This window comes from Indicator indicator, chromosome 26, assembly GCF_027791375.1.
Source record: "Indicator indicator isolate 239-I01 chromosome 26, UM_Iind_1.1, whole genome shotgun sequence".
Taxonomy (NCBI): domain Eukaryota; kingdom Metazoa; phylum Chordata; class Aves; order Piciformes; family Indicatoridae; genus Indicator; species Indicator indicator.
This window is the reverse complement of record NC_072035.1, coordinates 9,860,662-9,879,314: the sequence shown is the minus strand read 5'-3', so window position 1 is coordinate 9,879,314 and position 18,653 is coordinate 9,860,662. Positions and strand designations below refer to the sequence as shown.

The 18,653-nt window shown below is 40.5% G+C and overlaps 1 protein-coding gene across 2 annotated transcripts in view; it reads left to right on the top strand.

Annotated features, from left to right (window-relative positions):
* HECTD4 (HECT domain E3 ubiquitin protein ligase 4) overlaps positions 1 to 18,653 on the top strand; it is an 89,389-nt gene that overhangs the window by 29,991 nt on the left and 40,745 nt on the right. The window contains exons 14-33 of one of the 2 annotated variants that reach the window (XM_054392495.1): positions 1,565 to 1,635; positions 2,314 to 2,419; positions 3,025 to 3,145; positions 4,036 to 4,164; positions 5,287 to 5,411; positions 6,456 to 6,609; positions 6,886 to 6,986; positions 8,685 to 8,883; positions 10,554 to 10,673; positions 11,887 to 11,991; positions 12,723 to 12,886; positions 13,830 to 14,063; positions 14,804 to 14,996; positions 15,174 to 15,278; positions 15,361 to 15,449; positions 16,156 to 16,331; positions 16,796 to 16,931; positions 17,092 to 17,233; positions 17,343 to 17,509; positions 18,367 to 18,513. In XM_054392495.1, coding sequence (XP_054248470.1) covers positions 1,565 to 1,635; positions 2,314 to 2,419; positions 3,025 to 3,145; positions 4,036 to 4,164; positions 5,287 to 5,411; positions 6,456 to 6,609; positions 6,886 to 6,986; positions 8,685 to 8,883; positions 10,554 to 10,673; positions 11,887 to 11,991; positions 12,723 to 12,886; positions 13,830 to 14,063; positions 14,804 to 14,996; positions 15,174 to 15,278; positions 15,361 to 15,449; positions 16,156 to 16,331; positions 16,796 to 16,931; positions 17,092 to 17,233; positions 17,343 to 17,509; positions 18,367 to 18,513 — 2,784 coding nt within the window. Of the gene's footprint in view, positions 1 to 1,564; positions 1,636 to 2,313; positions 2,420 to 3,024; positions 3,146 to 4,035; positions 4,165 to 5,286; positions 5,412 to 6,455; positions 6,610 to 6,885; positions 6,987 to 8,684; positions 8,884 to 10,553; positions 10,675 to 11,854; positions 11,992 to 12,722; positions 12,887 to 13,829; positions 14,064 to 14,803; positions 14,997 to 15,173; positions 15,279 to 15,360; positions 15,450 to 16,155; positions 16,332 to 16,795; positions 16,932 to 17,091; positions 17,234 to 17,342; positions 17,510 to 18,366; positions 18,514 to 18,653 lie in introns of both variants that reach the window. The other variant, XM_054392494.1, reaches the window with a different exon arrangement.

Here is an 18,653-nt window from a genome sequence, read left to right as displayed (position 1 = left end):
AAGGGAAAAACAGGGCAGTGAGACTGTCTTGAGAAAGCCAGGTTTATGTTTAGAAAACAGGAATCTATTTTAGTAGAAGAGTGGGCATTATGTCTCTGGGTTGGTACACCAGGTCACCAGACACTTAAATGATGGTTGCTTTAGCTCCACATCATATTAGCTACTGCATCTCTTGAACCTGATGCTGTATAATGTCCTGTCTTTGGCTTGTCAAAATAGCAGAAAGAGTAAGTACAGGAAAAGGAGCAAAAAGTGTGACTGTGTGTCACGAAAACCAGATAATGCAAATCTCAAGGACAAGGAATGCTGTCTCAAATGTCCTCAGTACAGTTATAATCTGCTTTCAAGTGGGAAGTGCTCCAAAGGTTAAGAGCAAAATCCTCTGATGATCAACCTGCAATTTTTTTGTGTGAGAATCACGACCTTCAGAATTTCAGTGGCTTTATGCAGCTCTGTGAGGGAAGAAAAATAGCAAGTCTTTGGTATCCTTATCTGAAATCTTCAGGTCTTGCTTTTTGACAGGGAAAATGTATCCTGTCAACTGCATAGACAGCTGCTGCAGTTTCCCCATGTATAATTAACCCTGTATCTTCCAATGACTTGTAAAACCCAGAGGATTAGGTAATATCTCCTTCCTCCTGTTTTCTTATTGAGAGGTTCTGATACCAACAGAAACCTCAAACTTAGCTTGCAATGTATGATAAATCCTGATGTCTGTATTACAAGGTGGTCAGCATGAGGCAGTGGGAGGGAAGCTTCAGTAATCTCTGCTCTCAGTGTGAAGCTGAAAAACACACCAGTTTTCTTTTCTGTGAGTGTGGTGTTTAAAAGGAAAGGGAAAGAGAAAAGAAGAAAAAGTCTGCGTAATAAGTTCCACATTTCAGACAGTCATGAAGTACTCCTTTTAAGTCATTGTCATCTTCTATCTTGATGTGGTAATTCATGTGGAAGAGACAGAGTTCATCACAAGTTAGAAGGAGAAAATACCTCCACAAGGAGTTTTTGTGCATAATTATGTTGTTTCCCAAATGCTAGTTCTAGAATCTTCTGCATAGCTTAAGCTAAGAGTTCTCTAAGGAGCCGTCCTTTAATAAGTATAAACCTGCAATAGTAGTGACTTCTTGTTTACTGCCTCTTGTATTTTCCATTGTTGGTTATCACAGATAAGCCACAGCTCTCATCCTATCACCAGAGCTGAGTTGTTCTTAAAGCCATCATCCAGTTTTGGGTGACATCTCTGTTTCTTGAACAAATGATTGTGCTGTCACATATACAAGTGGTTAATGTGGAGTTTCTCTTAGGGAAGCAAATAGCTCTTGAAGAAGCTTTGGGACTTAATAACATATAGTTAATTACAGGAGATTTTTGGAGAAAGCAGCAGCTTATTTTCTGACTAATAGAAATGTTAAAATATGGAGGATGCCTTTCTGAGTTAGAAGCTGTTGTATAGTCATTCTGTTACTCAAATATTAAGCTGAAATTCTGTGATGCCATTTTTCATATGTCCATTGAAATTCTTGTTTGCTTCAAGCAGTAATACATACTTTTTTTTTTTTCTTTAAAGCTCTGGTTTAAATATCCTGTATCCTGGGGAAGCAGAAATCAATAATTTATTGAAATTGGTCTTAACTGAAGGTGAGAATGTCTTACTGACACATGAGAGTGTGGGTTTTTTTTCTAATTGAAAACAAGAAGTGGAAATACTTTACAGCTTCTGGAGGGAGAACAGTTCAGAATATTAAGTACTAGTCCAATTTAAATCCATCCCATTCTAGGAAATTAAGGAATGCTTCAGATGCAAAGCTGCTTTCTGAATTGCTGGGTGGTGAGGTGTATGTTAGGTGTGAAAAAGGAAAATCTGCTTCAATCAGGCAGCTGTTTGAAGCTCAAAAGGATTTAAGTTCTCTTTTGTCACTTAGTAATGTTTCTTGGCCAGGTTGTATTTTAGAGCACCTAGTTAGTGTTACCCATGGCAATTACAGAGTAAAACCAGAGGTAATTGTACTCCTCGATGGAAGTAATAATCTGCTTGCATTCAGCCTGAAATGGGAGTCTGGGCTTAGAAGCAGTTGATGCACAGTAATTTGTTACTTCATCAGAACCTGTTTTTGCATCCAGAGTCTTTGGAATTGAAACCAGTGCTATGTGCAGAGTAAGTTTTAAGAGCCTGTAGCATCAGTAGGGAGCTGGGTTACACTGTAAATGCAGTCATTCCTGAGAAGTAGCCAACAATTAAGCAAGATATCTGAGGAAATACAAATAAACAAATTCTGTAAAATGCTGCTTTGCAAAAGTTTTTGCATTCCATTTTAGGAGAGAGAAATAGTGGTCTCTCTCAACTTCGCGACGTTATCCTGACTAATTTAGCTGAACAGCTTCAGAACAACAGATTTGGAAGTGAAGATGATGATCACTATAGGTAAAATGCACCAATATGCTTCCCCTCCTCCCCACTTACAACGTCTGTTTCTGTGATTTGCTTTAGGTAATAAACTTGGGTAAGAATTCTGCTGAAATTGCTTATCTCCCTGGCAATGGGACTTGCAGTTCTGTCTTTGTATCTGTAGTGGGTAGAGATTCCTTAGGGCAAGGGAGAGAGAGGTTTGACATCTTAGGGGAAACTTTGGAGGCTTCTGTAGACAGGTTTGGTTTCCTTGTTCTTTACCATGCATCTGGTAAATTTGGGCCATAATTTATAATGACATTCCTCTCTCTGTTGCTGTGTTAGGTGACTTTTCAGCAGGAAAACTGTCAGTCCACTGTCCATGTTGGGAGGAGTCTCTTTTTTTTTTTTTTTTTTTTTTTTTTTTTAAGGAGTCATAGATTTGTATCAGCGCAGTGCAGGAAATCACTCCTAATGCTTCACTGATTGTTGTTAGACATTTCAGGCTTGTTCAAATCTCTATTTTGTTTTGGTTTCAAGTAATTTGTTATGCAGCTTGCAGAGACTGTTGAGATGAGCTCTGCAAATTGCACCCTAATTAGACTATTAACATTTTACACCATTCTTGCATTTTTTTGAAGACTAAATGATGAGCTGTTGCACTACATTCTCAAGATTGTTGTCCGAGAATCTTGTGTCTTAATCACCAAGTGCCAAACTGTATCTAAAGATGATTTTCAAAGGCTTCTTTCAACTGTGCCTGTAAGTAAAATGTATTTTGATGAAAGTATATTTTTGCTTTTGGCTCTTTTCCCTCCTTATATCTGTCTTTGCTGAGTATATAGAGGTGAAACTTTGTAGTTGTGCATCTTAACAAAGAGAAGAAAGGAATGTCTTTTGTTTATGCTGTGCAGGGAAGGAAGAAACAATTTCTCACAGCAAAGTCAATGCTAGAACAGGTTTATATGTGGATATATTTTCCAATTGCTCTGGCAGCTGTTACAATTTAAAGACGGTTTTTGTATCAAAATCTTCAAAGCTTAAAACCAAGATAAACTCTTTATGTGGTTGTATATAATGATACATAAGCAGAAAGGATTATCATTTGCAGATGAAATTGAGTGAAAGTTGGATTATTTAATGGTAAAAGCATGTATAGATGTTTCCAACAGGATCAGCTCCCTGCTCTGGCTGATGGCAAGGCAGGTGATGCTGGGGAGGGGACAGGCAGTCAATAGCCTATGCTGCAGGAGGGTGGGAAAGGAGTAGCAGTATAGAAGCAACACCTTCAGGAATGTGAATTAAATTTAGTTCTGTGGCAGCAACATCTTGAAAGAGTAATGTTGCAGTATTTCAATGTTCCATTATGTTGCATATGTGAATGAAATGGTTCTGCTCCTTTGTTTTGCAAGTTATTCCACAAAGTTCAGTGTTTTTGCAGCCAGTTTCTCCTCTTAAATTCTATGTACTCACAAGCTTGTCTTGAATCAACAAAGAAAATTTTCCTTGAACAGTAATTAAGTTTTTGCTTTGCTTGTCCTTTCCCTCAACTTTTTTTTTTCCTCTTTTATATTTCAAAGTCCAGGAATTAACCTGACTCAAGGTTGATTGCAGGGTTTAGATGATGTAAAGTGTGCTTATTTATGTTAAAGGCTGCATCTTCCTGTTTGCGGTATCTGATGGCTGTGCAGAACCACCTCCTCAGTAACACTATTTTGATTAAACCTGATGAAAATGATGACAGTGACAGCTCCTTACAGGGAGAGACATTGAAGGTACAGGTAAACACCAAGTTTTATTCTAGTATGGCTCTCTACAGTCAGTGTTCCTGTGACACCTCTTGTTTCTACAATGCATTCCACTTACATATTTTCTTGGTTCTTTTTCTCTTGATATTGCTAAGTTACTGTAGGCAGATATATTTTTCCTGTTCTCCAGGTGAAGTCTGCAGTTGTTCTGTGTTCAGTATTCAAGCTTGGGTTCTATATTATCAGTGAGAGCAGACGCTTCCCTTCCTGAGTCTATGTATAAGAGGTTTAAAATCTATTTTAGTTAATATATGCTAGTAAGAAAATTCATGCATAGGATTTCTCATCTCCAAATCACTTGGGTGGTCTTTGAAAAAATATTTTTTAGATATAAATAGGAAAGGGTTTTCCTACTTAAAGGAAAATGGCTCCTGCATTTTTGCAGTTTTAACTCCTAAATCTTATGTAGAACCACTTAAATCTGTTGTCTGAAATAACTTGAATGATATTTGTGGCAAGGGAACTGTTAAGAGGACAGGGTTTGGGGATAGGACAGTCTTAAATGAACTTGTAGAAGCCAGATTTGTCCCAGCATGCAGGCTGTCTTGTCACAGCAGTTGTAACAGTAACAATTCTTCTCTAATGGTATTGACTTTTGAATTTCTGCTATTGTTTGTTAAGCTGGTTTAGTCTGCTGCTCTTTCAGACTTTGTGTGCTTGTAATGTGCTGCAGTTGGAAGTTATTTGTTTAGGCTCATTGAGTAAATGCTAAATATTGTAGTATTTTTCTTGTCTCACTATTCACCCATGTTCTCATTGTTCAGTTTCTCTCTCTACAGTGATCCTCATATCTGCTAGGACATTTTGTCACCAATGCTGTACCTTGGCTGGCTAACAGCTCTCTCTCCTGTGCTGGACTTGGGGGATTCCTTCCCTCTAGAAACTGGATGTGCATCCTGTAAAATATGCACCTAGTTTCTCCCAGCACTTTGAGGCTTAGCATTAATCAAATTTAAGTCTTGGATGAATCTACAGCTGCAGGCCCGCCAGGTCACATTATCATTATTTTAATTTGTAAATCCATTGTTTTGTTCTCTCATCCTTTTTTGGGAGTCTCTAAGAATTTCAATATCCTCTAACTCTTTTTGTGCCTAGGAGCTCAAGACCAGCATTTTGTCTCTTGCTACACAAATTCTGACAGGGTGTGATGAAGTCTTAGAGATGCTGCAACAAGTCACTACAGCACTAATAAACAGTGACATTTCTGATCGAGAGCAGAGGTAAGATGAATATGCTCACCTGAAAATGGAGAACTGCTGAGTTTGGGGGTTTGTTGGACAAGCACAGCTCAAATTACTCCTTCTATGTCACTTCATGTTTGAGCTTTGAATGGGTAGGGACTGTTGCTTGCTACAGCATTTGCTTAGCACTTCTCTTTTCAGAATTCAGAATTAGGCTCTCTGTGTCGGTAGTACCAGCTTGATAATCTATAGAAACCTCTAACTCAGATTTAACTCCATTCCAGTAGTATTTGTCAGCAGGGTAAGTGGAACCAAACTGTAGTCAGTCAGCTGGGAATATTCCTGGGAGCTAGGGCAAGATTTTTAAATTCCTGACTGTTAAGTCTCTAGGAGCTGGACTAGATATTTTATCCATGACACATTTGGATGTTGTTACCATATCCTGCATGTTTCATTAGACAGCACCACCTTGCCCTTCCTTACTTCCTCTCCACTTAAAAATATGTTAGGAATGGGATGTAAACAAAAGCTGTGACCCTTTTCTCTCGTTAAACAAACACCTCCTTCTCTCTGGTGTGTTTCAGTTTCTCTTCTTTCCTGTGCCTGCAAGATTAGTTCTGTTTATTGACAATACGCAATTCCTTGGAGAGCTTTTCAGATGGGTTTCATGCTCAAATATGTTTTTGCAGATGCAGATTCTTTTCAAGTACTTTGAGCTGTGCCTGCTAGGGGCCTGATACACACACTGAGCAAACACTTTTACATTTGATGTGGATTTTCATCCCCCACCCATGGGAGCTTATAATTTCCTAAGTAATTATTAAACTCTTGGTTTACTGTCTCCTGCTCTGGCATTGTTTAGTAAGAATTGACAGCAAAGACTAGGGCACCAACACTTGGGAGAAATTGTGATGTTTTCAAAAAACTAAGTTGGGGGGGTGATTTTGTTTAATGTAATATAAAAGCTTGATATAAGGCAAATGCTCACATAGCCTGTTACACAGTTAAACAGATGGCTAAAAATAGTAGTGTGATACTCTGAGAAACTAGTTGTTGCTGTGCAAACCTTGACTGTCCTTGCAGATTAAAAGGCCTGGAGCAGATAACGAAGGCTACTATGCTTGGTCACCTGCTTCCTGTCCTACTGACATCTCTGATGCACCCAAATTTGCAAACTCTAACCATGGCTGATGCCTTGATGCCTCAGCTTGTGCAGCTGGTTCTTTACACAAGCCAGGTATGCTCTTTGTGTCAGCAGTTGTACACTAAGGAAAAAATACGTGGCATGCAAGGTCTAAAATGCTGTGGATCTCAGTCAGCTTTCTGCTGATCGTAGTTTAAGAATTACTCAACAGCCACAAAAGACGAATATTAAATTTGACTTGGTATAAGAACTATTAAGTAATGAGTTAGTGTCAATAATGACATACAGTGTTGTTATTAATATATTTCAATAACAAGATCCTAAATGATTTGCTGTTCACATGTTTCTAACCTGCATTTTGTGCTACAGACTGCACTGCTGCTTAAAACTCAGTCTCCAGTTTTCTCAGAGCTGAACAGTTCCCCCAGTGGTGCATCAGAACAGAAAGGGAAGCTCTTACCTGATGAGAGGTGATTTTCTTTAAGTTTGGGTCTTTCCATGGGATAAAATATCTCAGCTGTAGTCTTCAGAGAATCATAGAATGCTTTATGTTGGAAGAAGGGACCTTAAAGCTCATCTAGTCCAACCCTTCTGCAGTGGGGAGAGGTATCTGCAACTAGATCAGCTTGCTCAGCACCCCAAACAACCTGACCTGGAGTGATTCTAGGGATGGAGCATCTCATTTGACTATTGCTGTGGGTTTTGGTTTGGTTGTTGGTTGTTTGGTTGGGGATTTTTTAGGCAAAGCTGTAATGGTTTTTAAGAGTGTCTTAGAGATATATAAGTCTTTACAAAAGGCAATTAGTTCTAGCATATTTTTTTTGCATATAGAATTAAATGATTAATATCTTCGTGTTATTTGCACAGGGTATGATTTGTTTTGGTTTTTCCCTTGCTTCAAGCATTAGGAGTTAATTCTAAATGTTGCTCTTGCAATAAATTAGGCTAAGGAAGACCATGATGAGAAAATGTAAATTGCTCTGGCAGCATGAGATACAGTATTAAAACCATTGGAAAGATATTAAATGGTTTAATTTGCACCAGGAAATAGGATGATTTTAAATCCTGCATTTAAATCCTGTCTCTCAGCTCAGACTTCTACAGCCTCTGCTTAGAAACAACTACCCAGCTAAATTGAACAAAACCTGCTTACCATAGCTGTTTGCAGTTGCAGATTCTGTAGTATTAAACAACTTGTGGTGGTGTACAATATAGGGTGTGAAAACTCAGCAGAATTCATTTTCAATCCTCCTTCTCCAAGTATAAGCTTCAGTGAAATATTTGGCATGTAGTTTTTGGACAGTATAATCAGGTTTGGATGTTCTTCCCTGAGGGAAGAGGGGTTTGGGGTTTTTTTTGTTTGTTTTTGTTTTTTAATGCTCCAAATCATCCACACATGGTGCCATTTACTACTTTATGGTGCTACTTAGCTTGTTTATGGTAATTTGGAAATTGGAAAGCACTGGAAGAAGTTCAGGTTTCACAGGTTAGAGATGAGCATGGTGAATTCTAGTGTACAGGGTTTGTGCTGTTGAAGTTCTGCTTGTTCCCTCAATCCAATTATGCCTAAAATGAGCATGAGTCAATGAGGAGGGCACCTTACTAGAAGAAGGACATTGAGCTGCTGCAGCAGGTGCGGAGAAGGGCAACAAAGCTGGTGTAGGGTCTGGAGCACAGGTCTTATGAGGAGCAGCTGATGGAACTGGAGTTGTTCAGCCTGGAGAAGAGGAGGCTGAGGGGAGACCTTCTGGCTCTCTACAACTCTCTGAAAGGAGGTTGGACACAGGTGGGGGTTGGTCTCTTCTGCCAAGGAACAAGTGAGAAGACAAAGGGAATTGGCCTGAAGTCATACCAGGAAGGTTTAGGTTGGATGTGAGGAACAATTTTCTTCCCCAAAAGTGCTATCAAGGCCTGGCCCAGCCTGCCCAGTGGTGGTGTCCCCATCCCTGGAGGGATTGAACAGCTGTGGTGCTGAGTGAGATACGTGGATTAGTGGAGACCTGGCAGTGCTGGGCTAGCAGTTGGACTTGATGGTCTTAAAGGTTGTTTCCAGCCTAAAGGATTCTATAAACACTGTGTGTCACTGTATAACAACCCTGAGTCTGTTGTCTGATTATATTGTAGAAATCTGTGTTGAACTTGGGACTCAATTTTCACTCTAATTTCAGAATGCTGGAAGAGAAAGAAGAGCCAGGCTTCCTTACGGGTTTGAAGATCCCTGCTCCCTGGGCTGCTGGGAAGACTGTAGAAACAGTTCATCCTGTCAGGGATAACTATAAATTTAAAGAAACTGTCCATATTCCAGGAGCCCGCTGTTTGTATCTTAGATTTGACAACAGATGTTCTTCACAATATGATTATGATAAGGTAAGCAAGGACCAATTCAGAAGTTCTTGCTTTGTATATATTTCTGTCAGCAGCATTTCCCATTTTTATCTTTCCTGCCCCTTGTCTTTCATGACACCTGATTTCCAGTGGTTAGATTAAAACAGGAGAGTTTTATTGCTAGGAGCTCACTGAGACACAGTCTGCCCACTTCAGGGCTATGAAGTACAGAGATGCAGAGAGATTATTTCTTGTGTGGCACGAGTGTGAATAACCTCAAAAGTATTCTGGGGTTTCATCTTAAGACTAAACTTAGCTAAATGATAGAAAATAGCGATAGAAAATGATAGAGAGTTGTAGACATGAAAAGACAGGAAGATGAAGATAAATGGCTCACCTTTAATGTCTATTATTCTTGAAGAAGCAATCCAAAAAGAACACGTGCTTCATTCTTCATGTATGTTGTTTCAGAACATAATATCCAGTGATCATTTCAGGGTCTAAAACCTGACAGTTTTGAGGATCTTTTGTTAAAGAGTTAGACTCTGTTACCAGGAAGTCTCCTCAAAAGATATCAGAAGTAGTGGCAATAATGAAATAAGAAAGTAAGTTGCAGAATAGTGGAGTTTTGGAGGGGTGGGTTTGGGTTTCCCCCCCCCTCAAAAATTCATACCAACTCTGCCAATTTTCTCTGTAGTTCATTTCATGATGGCTCAAGCTGTCATAGTTTCACTTCCTTCTCATTTTTTCCTGTTGTTCAGGCCCTATGTCTCAATTTTAATCTATCTGCGTACTCTGTAGATCAGCACAGTTGAAACTGTGCAGAACTGGAAAGGTTACTTCCCCCCACCCCAAAAACCAACCAACCAAACCCCAAAAAAACCCAGAACCAAGATAAATGAATTGTTTGCATGCATTTACATCAAGTATTTTCAGTATCAAACCCACAACTAATAGCACTTACTACTTGTGTAATCAGAGAGCTACTTGTGCTGCTTACTAATTGTTGCCATATATTCCTCGACAGAGAGCAAGAAGAATAAGTAATTATTTATAAATGTCTTTTAATATTAATGTCACCCATTTCTGGGGGATTTTAACCAGTAAACTTTGAGCTTTCATGCTTCCATAGAAGTCACTGACAAAATAGGAACTTTGATGGGACCAGAATCAATCTATTTCTTAGTAGAGAGGCAGAATTTATAGGTTGATAGAATGGTTTGGGTTGGAAGGGACCTTAAAGCTCATCTAGTTCCAACCCTCTGCCATGGGCAGGGACACCTTCCACTAGATCAGGTTGCTTAAGGCCCCATCCAGCCTGAGGTATCCACAACTTCCCTGGGTAATGTCTTCCAGCGTCTCACCACTCTCACTGATGTTCTAGTATGTACTAGTTCTAGGATGTTCCTGTTAGCTCAGCCTGAGGACTGCAAGTTAGGATTTCTCCCAGTTGCTGCTCCCATGTTTGTTGCTGACTTGCTGTGTGACCTTGAGGGCAAGTCACTCAATTTCCTCTCTGCCTCAGTTTCCCCATCTGTAAAATGGGGATAATAATACTTGCCTGCTCACCTCACAGGCCTGCTGTGAGGATTTGTTAATGTTGATAAAGCGCTTTGAGAACAAAAGCGCTGTGTGAGTGCTAAGTATTATTATTATTATTAGATTTTCTTGTTTTTCTCTTACAGTCTAACAGTGTATTTTATGTTTTGAAGTTGGTGATCTATGCTGGTCCTAACACAAACAGTAGGAAGGTTGCTGAGTATGGAGGCAATACACTGGGATATGGCAGCCGTAGTGTCTTAGGAACTGGTTGGCCGAAAGACTTAGTAAAGGTACAGTATTATAATCCACCAATATTTCCCATAGCAAAATCCCCTTTGGAAGGTCCATGAAAAACCATCTCAAGTCCATTTTTAACCCTTAGAGCAACAAAGTCCAAGCTTTTAAGTGTATGGTTTTCCATGACGAGGTCACTTATAAGTGGGCTGCGATGTCTTTGGGGGTATAACTGTTATGTGTGATGCTTCTCTTCGAGCTTATCTTGTTTTGTTATGTCTTACTGAAATTCATTATCAGTGTGTTTCAGTCCTGGAGTCTAATGGCACTGCTGTTCTCATATCTTCCTAGCAGAAATTCTTGCACAGGCTGAGGCTGTGCATATTTTCTTAAGGTCTGCGGGCACTGTTGCGTTTTTTATTAGCAATAACCCACAAGTTTACCAAGCAGTAAATGCAGCAACTTACCAACCACTTGTGTTGGGTGTTAAAATTACATTGGATGCTTTTGGTAATAAAACTAAGACAGAAAAATCCCTCAGACTTCTTGAAACTTCAGTGTTTCAAGAATTCTGCAGACTGTATGCAATATGATTAATTTTTTTTTCTTACATCTTTGTGCTGCTACATTGTCCACACTAAAATGGGGCTTATATGCATAACAAAAGATAATTTCAGAAGCAAACCCAAGAATAAACTGGAAAGCAACATCCAACAAGCACTCTGTTGTTCACGTTTAATGGAGCTTAATTTATTTTCCAGACATAGATTTTTATATTGCTCTTTATAGCTTTTTATCTTTTCTGTATAAATCTTTCAGCAAACTCTTCTGTTAATGTGCTGACATTCTTCTCCTTGAAGAGCTTGTCTGTCTTCTTTCAGGAAGAGAACTGTTGATTGTTGCATGGTTTCTTGCAGACAAGTAATGAAAGTGTTTTAATGAAAATCAAGGCCAAATAACACAGACTGATAAAGTTGAGTTTTGATTCTACAGCTGTGGTGGCTTTTGGGTTTTGCTATAATAAGCCAGCAACAAAATTCAATTCAGATTGTCCACCAAATGATATCCTTACTAAAAGGGAAGAATCTGAAATCAGAGTATATAATTGGAGATAAAAATCATGGTTACATAACTGTCATTAAAAGCATTAATCCATTAAATAAGCCTCTTTTATGAAAAACCTGTTTTGTTTGCTTCAATTCTTAAATGTATCTTCTTCTTTTTTTTTTTTTTTTTCCCTCCTCCCCTCCTTCCCATCAAAATGTGAAGGTGGAAGGAGATACAGTCACCTTCTCCTTTGAAATGCGGAGTGGCCGTGAGCACAACACTCCAGACAAAGCTATGTGGGGCTTTGCTTGCACTGTTCGAGCACAGGTACTCAAACGGGACAGAGTCCATGGGACAGGTTCAGCTTCAGTTTCTCTTTCTGTCTGTGACACACTTGAGATCAAATAGAAATGTCCTTCCAAGGTGGAATATGAAACAGGAGCAGCTTACTTATTTTAGCAGTAAGACGAATCATCTTTTTACAGCGTAAAGGACCTAAGCTGTAGGTATTTGTCTTCCTTAGCTAGAGGCACCCTGTGGCATGGCCTGTTCTATGCATAGGGTTTTATGAAGAAGTTATTGCCAAATAGGTCCTTGTAGAGCAGAATTGCTTTGGAGACGTGGGTAGCAACCTGAACATTGGAGATTCAGTGAGGGAATAATGAATTCCAGCCTACACAGAGAGGGGAGGTCCACTGGGATCAAACAAAACCAAACTCAGATCGCTCCACTAAAAGTTAGGAGTAGCCTGTGAGAAGACATATCTACAGGCCAAAGGATGTCTGAACCAGAAATAAATTTACCTTTTCTGTTTTGGTTCAGGAAAAGAACATTTGAATCCTTTGTTTCTAGTCTTGAGTTGATCTTATACATTGCTTTTGTTAAGCATTTCTTTCAAGTGTACATCTGGGTAAGAAACATAGGCCTGATAGATATAAAAACCAGAGATAGATGTCCAAGATTATATATAAAAATATAAAATCTCCTATCTTGAAATGTATTAGGGAAGGGCTTCATGGTTGATTGATCAGTGCAACTTATCACTATTCCTACTACAGGAGTCTTCAGAGGATGTATCAGGAGGCTTGCCTTTCTTAGTTGACCTGGCACTTGGCCTTTCTGTGTTAGCTTGTTCTATGCTGCGAATATTATACAACGGACCTGAAATTACCAAAGATGAAGAAACCTGTCAGGAACTCTTGAGATCTAAACTCTTACAAAGGTAAATAAAAATTAATCTGAGTTCCCCTGTGGTGGCTTGTTGGTTTTGGTGGTTTTTTGGAGGGAAGGTGACTTTTGTAGTTCATGGAATCCTAACATGGTGGGGGTCAGAAGGGACCTCTGGAAATCATCCAGTCCAACCCCACTGCTAAAGCAGGGGCTCCCACAGCACCTTGCCCAGGATCGCAATCTCCAGGAGGGTTTGGAATCTCTCCAGAGAAGGAGACTCTACAGTCTCTTTGGACAGCCTGCTCCAGGGCTCCAGCACACTCACAGCAAACATGTTCCTTCTGTTCAGGTGGAACCTCCTGGGTTCCAGTTTGTGCTCCTTGCCCCCTTGTCCTGTCCCTGAGCACCACTGGCGAGTGTCTGCTCCCATCCTTTTGCCCAGAATGAGCCAGTTACCTCTTTCTGAGCATTGATCAGATCCCCTGTCAGGCTGCTCTTCTCCAGGCTCAACAGCCACAGGTCTCTTATCTCCTCCAAGATGTTCCAGGCCCCTCATCATCTTTGCAGCCTCTGCTGGACTCCAGTAGTTTCCAGTCTTTTTTGAACTGGGAATCCCAGAACTGGATTCAGTACTCCAGAAGTCACCTCAGTAGAGCAGAGTAGAGGTGGAGGAGAACCTCCCTCAGCCTGTTGGCCACACTCTGCAGTTGTGCTTGAGTCCTGTATTTTAAGGTAATGTTTTGATAATTTTCCCTGCAGACTCTGGTCAGCAGTTCTTTGTTTCCTAAAGCTAAGGGAATATTCTTTAGAATTCTGGGGGTTTTCTTCAGAGTAAGTAGAGGAGGATTTGGCTATGCTTGGTACAGACCACACTTAATCCTCAGTCTGTCTTTGTAATGTGTTGTTGACAAATGTGCTTTTCTGAATAAGGGGAGAAGAGTTAGGGGAGGAGGAGGAAATAAGTCCTTTTCATCTGTTTTTATTTACTTTTCCAGGTGCCAGTGGCAGGTGGAAGCGAATGGTGTAATATCTCCAGCCCTTACACCAAGTCCTTCTCCACTGCCTCTTACTATCGATGAAGATAGAGAATTCACATATCCCTCTGATGTTCTAGTGCCTCCTGTTGGACACTACTTTGATCTGCCTAGGATCAGGCTGCCTCCAGGAATCATGATAAAACTCAGGGAAATTTCTGGACGTGCTCGGCCTCAGTTTAGACCTAGTATAAAGTAAGTAGTCAGTGTTTCTCTCTTTTTTTTCCAACGTGACTTACATTGTTTGAAATAATTGTTCACTTTTGAGCCCCTCACTCCAGGAGGGACATTTAGGTGTGCTGGAGACAACAAAGCTGATGAAGGGTCTAGAGCATAAGTCTTACAAGGAGTGAACAAGGGAACTGGGGTTGTTTAGTACTGTTCTGGAAAACAGGAGGCTCAGGGGAGACCACCTTGCTCTCTCCAACTCCCTGAGAAGAGATTAGTGAGGTGAGGATCGATCTCTTCTGCCAATTAACAAATGACAGGATGAGAGCAAACAGCCTCAAGTTGTACCAGAGGACATGTAGTTTGGATACTAGTTAAAACTTCTTGCCTGAAAGAGTGGTCAAGGCCTGGACTAGGCTGCCCAGGGAAGTGGTGGAGTCTCTGTCCCTAGAGGTGTTCAGAGAAAGTGTAGATGTTTCACTTAGGAACATGGTCTGGTGGTGACCTTGGCAGTGTTAGGTTAATGATTGGACTTGCTCTTGGAGGTCTTTTCCACCCTTAATGATTCTGTGTAATGTATGGTGCCAAAATGAATGAGCTAAACAAGCAACAGTGAGGATGTGGCTTGTCGTGTGCTAGGGCCTGCATTTCATGTTCTGTAAAGCCTTGTTTGTGAACACAGCCTCTGGTGAACTGTAAATAGGAATTGTCAAAGTTTTTTTCCCCTTATTCTCACTTAATCAGTTGGGCTTTACCTGTATCCCTAGGGAAGTGATCCAGCCAGAAGTCATGGAGGAGATGGTAGTTTCCTGTGTCATTAAACATTTGAATTTGGTTGATGCTCTCCAGTCCCTGATAAATTTCCAGTATCAGGAAGAACATGCTGAAGAATATGATTTACTTTGTAAAATTATGGGAGAGACCTTTAAGAAGCTAAATGCCATGGAGAGACAACTGCAGGTAAAAAGAAAATTACATAAAAAAGAAAGAGCAGACTTTTTTTTTGAGAATAAAGGTGTATTAACAGCACTTTGGAAACACAGAAATGCAAAATGTCCTCAAATTTCTTCTTTGAAGATCTTTTCGAATCCTTCAGATGAACAATTGCAGTAAGTGATATTTTTATCTCTTGATTAGAGTGTGGCTGAGCTGGAGCAGAAGTGGCAGAATGAGGTAGATGATGCCATGCATGGGAAGCTGGAGAACAATGTCCCCTTCTTTTATGATTATCACTTCAATGAGGTAAGCATCGTGGCTGCCCTTGTGCTCATGCTTTCTGCTGCTCTCTCAAGACATGTTCATCCTTTTCCTTCGTTTTGTTTAGAGCAAGATGAAGGAACTGGAACTTCTGTGTTCCATGAAGGAAGTTTCTTTTGATGGAAGTGATCTTGAGAACGTGGTCCTGGCGTTAAGGTTAGTGCTGTTTACACAAGGAGCTTTAAAGACAGGCAGCTTTAAGCAGCTGTGGAATTTCAGTGAGTGTCAAAAGTAGTTGTGCAGGGTTGAAGTTGCCTGTATAGATAAATGCTTATTGAAGAAGGTGTTTGAATCTTGTTGTACCCTCTGACACCTCATAATGCCAAACAAAAGCTGGCACTGAATGGTTGGAAAACATTTTATGTCTAATCCTATTAAAGAATAGGAAGAAAAAACAAATCAGGAACATGGTCAGGCACTGGAATAGGTTGCCCAGGGAGGTGGAGGTGTTCAGGAAATGTGTGAACATGGCAGCTGGGGACATGGCTTGGTGGGCATGGTCTTAAGTTGAAGGTTAGACCCAATGATCTTAGAGGATTTTTCCAACAAAACCAATTCTATGATTCTATCAGGTATGCAAATGTTTTGAACTCAATTTTAACTCAGTTTTCCTGTATGTGTAGCAATATCTAATTAAATAAAATAATTTGTGCTGAATTTATTAATATTAGTCCTACAGCTTCTAGTACTTACTAACAAATCATTTGTTTATTTCTTTTCTTTTTCCTGCTGTCTGCTTTGTTGGCATAGAACAGATCTGTTTGTCTTCCTTAAAATAACCTTTCTCACACTAGCACTTCATTTCAGGAAGCATTAAAATATAATGGAATTCACTTCTTTCATTTTTCTTTCATAATCTTAGGGAGAAGTTTTTCCAGGAGGTGAATTCATTGATTCAGAAGACCTATCACCCCCTAGCAAAAACAAAAACATTGGTTAAGAGCTTGATGAACAGAGCAGAGCTTTTGTTACATGTCACTATTGCAGCACAGTCTGGGATCACAAGGAGTATATCTGGTACCCCTGCAGAGACTCCAGGTATATCTTTTATTACCAACATTGTACTTACTTTTTACTGAAGATAAAGTACATTCCTTTTCTTTTTTTCACTGAAAGTAAAATTAACATTAACCCCTTCTTTTTTCCTTTTTCCCATTAAATAAATTCACTTACAGTAAATGAAATTGAGTCCTTGTTTTCTGATTGCCAAAGTGATGGTAAATTAAGGTCTGAGTAATAGCGTGTGGTATTTAAACCTTAATTTCATGAATTATTTGGGGGGGTGGCGGGCAGGAAATGCTTAACCTAACTGAAACAAACCTAACTTGAAACAATCCTTGAAACCAGGCAAGTCCTCAGAACCAAGTTGCAAGGTCTTGCTTAGACTGTGTTCTCCATGCTGTTACAGCTTTCACTGAAATGTCCATAGTGCTTGTAAAGTCACTTTGTAAACAACCTCCTACACCAGGAGTGACTTTGTTTGATATTGTCTGCTCCTGCAGCCTGTAAATCAGCATCTGAGACAAAAGTGATCTCCCATGCAGTCCGCCAGCCTGTCTTCCTTCGCAGCATGTCAGCACCATCTGACCTGGAAATGATTGGCAACGAAGACATTGAGTTTGCTCGAGCAAGCCAAAGGTACACAAAGGAGCTAGGCCACTAAGCTGCTTTACAGTAATGGGGCTTGTGCTGTTACAACAGCCACAAACTTAGCAAGCATAGCACTGTTTGGTTGTTTTTTTTTTTTTTTTGTGGTCAGCTTCCTGCTGCCAGGTGTAATTCTTCTGTGTTCTCATAGGCGCCGCCACGTCACCAGCCACAGAAGTAGCTCTTTCACTCTTCTCCAGTCGCTGGCCATTGAGGACAGCAGAGATAAACCCACGTACAGTGTCTTACTGGGGCAGCTGTTTGCCTTCATTGGGACTAATCCTGACCAAGCAGTATGTCATTTCAATCTGCTATATCGCTGTATTCTCAAATCCAGACTTCCACCAAGAAAGGAGGTGTCTTGCTTGTGTCTTATTAACAAAACCAACCAAAATCTCGTAGGTGTCCAGCAGCAGCTTCCTGCTGGCTGCTCAGACAAGGTGGCGGCGAGGGAATACAAGGAAGCAAGCCCTGGTGCACATGAGAGAGTTGCTGACAGCAGCTGTCCGGGTTGGTGGTGTGACACATCTTGTAGGCCCAGTGACCATGGTACTTCAGGGAGGACCAAGGTTTGTTGACTTCTCTGAAAATAATCAAATGTTTTGGTCTCTGTAGAAGATAGGAAATTGCTTTGTGCAGAGAAAAACCTTGAGAAGAGACTGTGAGGGCTCAAGTTTGCAGAACAAAGCTTGCAACCACCATTTTGGTAGAAAGGCAGAAGCTTCTAAGAAATGCTGTTATTTAGCAGTAGATGAGCTTTCCTTTCATTCTGGGATGATGTGTCCACAGGTGCATTTATAGGGTATCTTATGGTTCTGATTTAATACTAAATTCATGTTACTGGGTAGTAGTGGTACAGCTACTCCAGTAGCTGATACTGGAGCAGGCCACCCAGGATCACAATGTCCAGGATTGTTTGGAATCTCTCCAGAGAAGGAGACTCCACAGCCTCTCTGGACAGCCTGCACTCAGGCTCTGGTACCCCTCACAGCAAAGAAGATTCTCCTTCTGTTCAGGTGGAACCTCCTGAGTTATAGTTTGTGCCTGTTGCCCCTCATCCTATCAGTGGGCAATATGCTCCTGATTACCTTTATCTCATGCTGAGCATTGAGCAGATCCCCTCTCAGGCTGCTCTTCTTCAGCCTGACCAGGCCCAGGTCTCTCAGCCTTTCCTCACAGAGATGTTCCAGTCCCCTCAATATCTTTGCAGCCTCCTCTGGATGCTCTCCAATAATTCCTTGTCTCTCTTGAGCTGGGGTGCCCAGAACCAGGCACAGTACTCCAGATGTGCCTTAACTAGGGAAATCTTCATTTAATAATTCTGAAGATGTGCTGCTAATCATATTTTATTTTTTAAGCTACATTTGGAAGGTTTTTTTGTTTTGATTAACCTAGAAATCCTACCATTTCATATCTCTACCAACAGAATTGAAGAGCTCACGTGTGGTGGGATGGTGGAACAAGTCCAGGAAGCGTTTGGAGAGACTATGACATCTGTGGTCTCCTTGTGTGCTCGCTACCCCATTGCTTGTGCAAATAGCATTGGCCTCTTATGCACTATACCATACACAAGGTAGGAAAGTATTTCCTCCAGGAAGGGAAGGAGGGCACCCACAGCTGTCCTTACTAGGTTTTGCCTTAAGAAGAAGTATTAAATAGTGTAAATATTCTCCTTTTTGTCACGATGAGGAGTGTCTGAGAACATCCTATTAA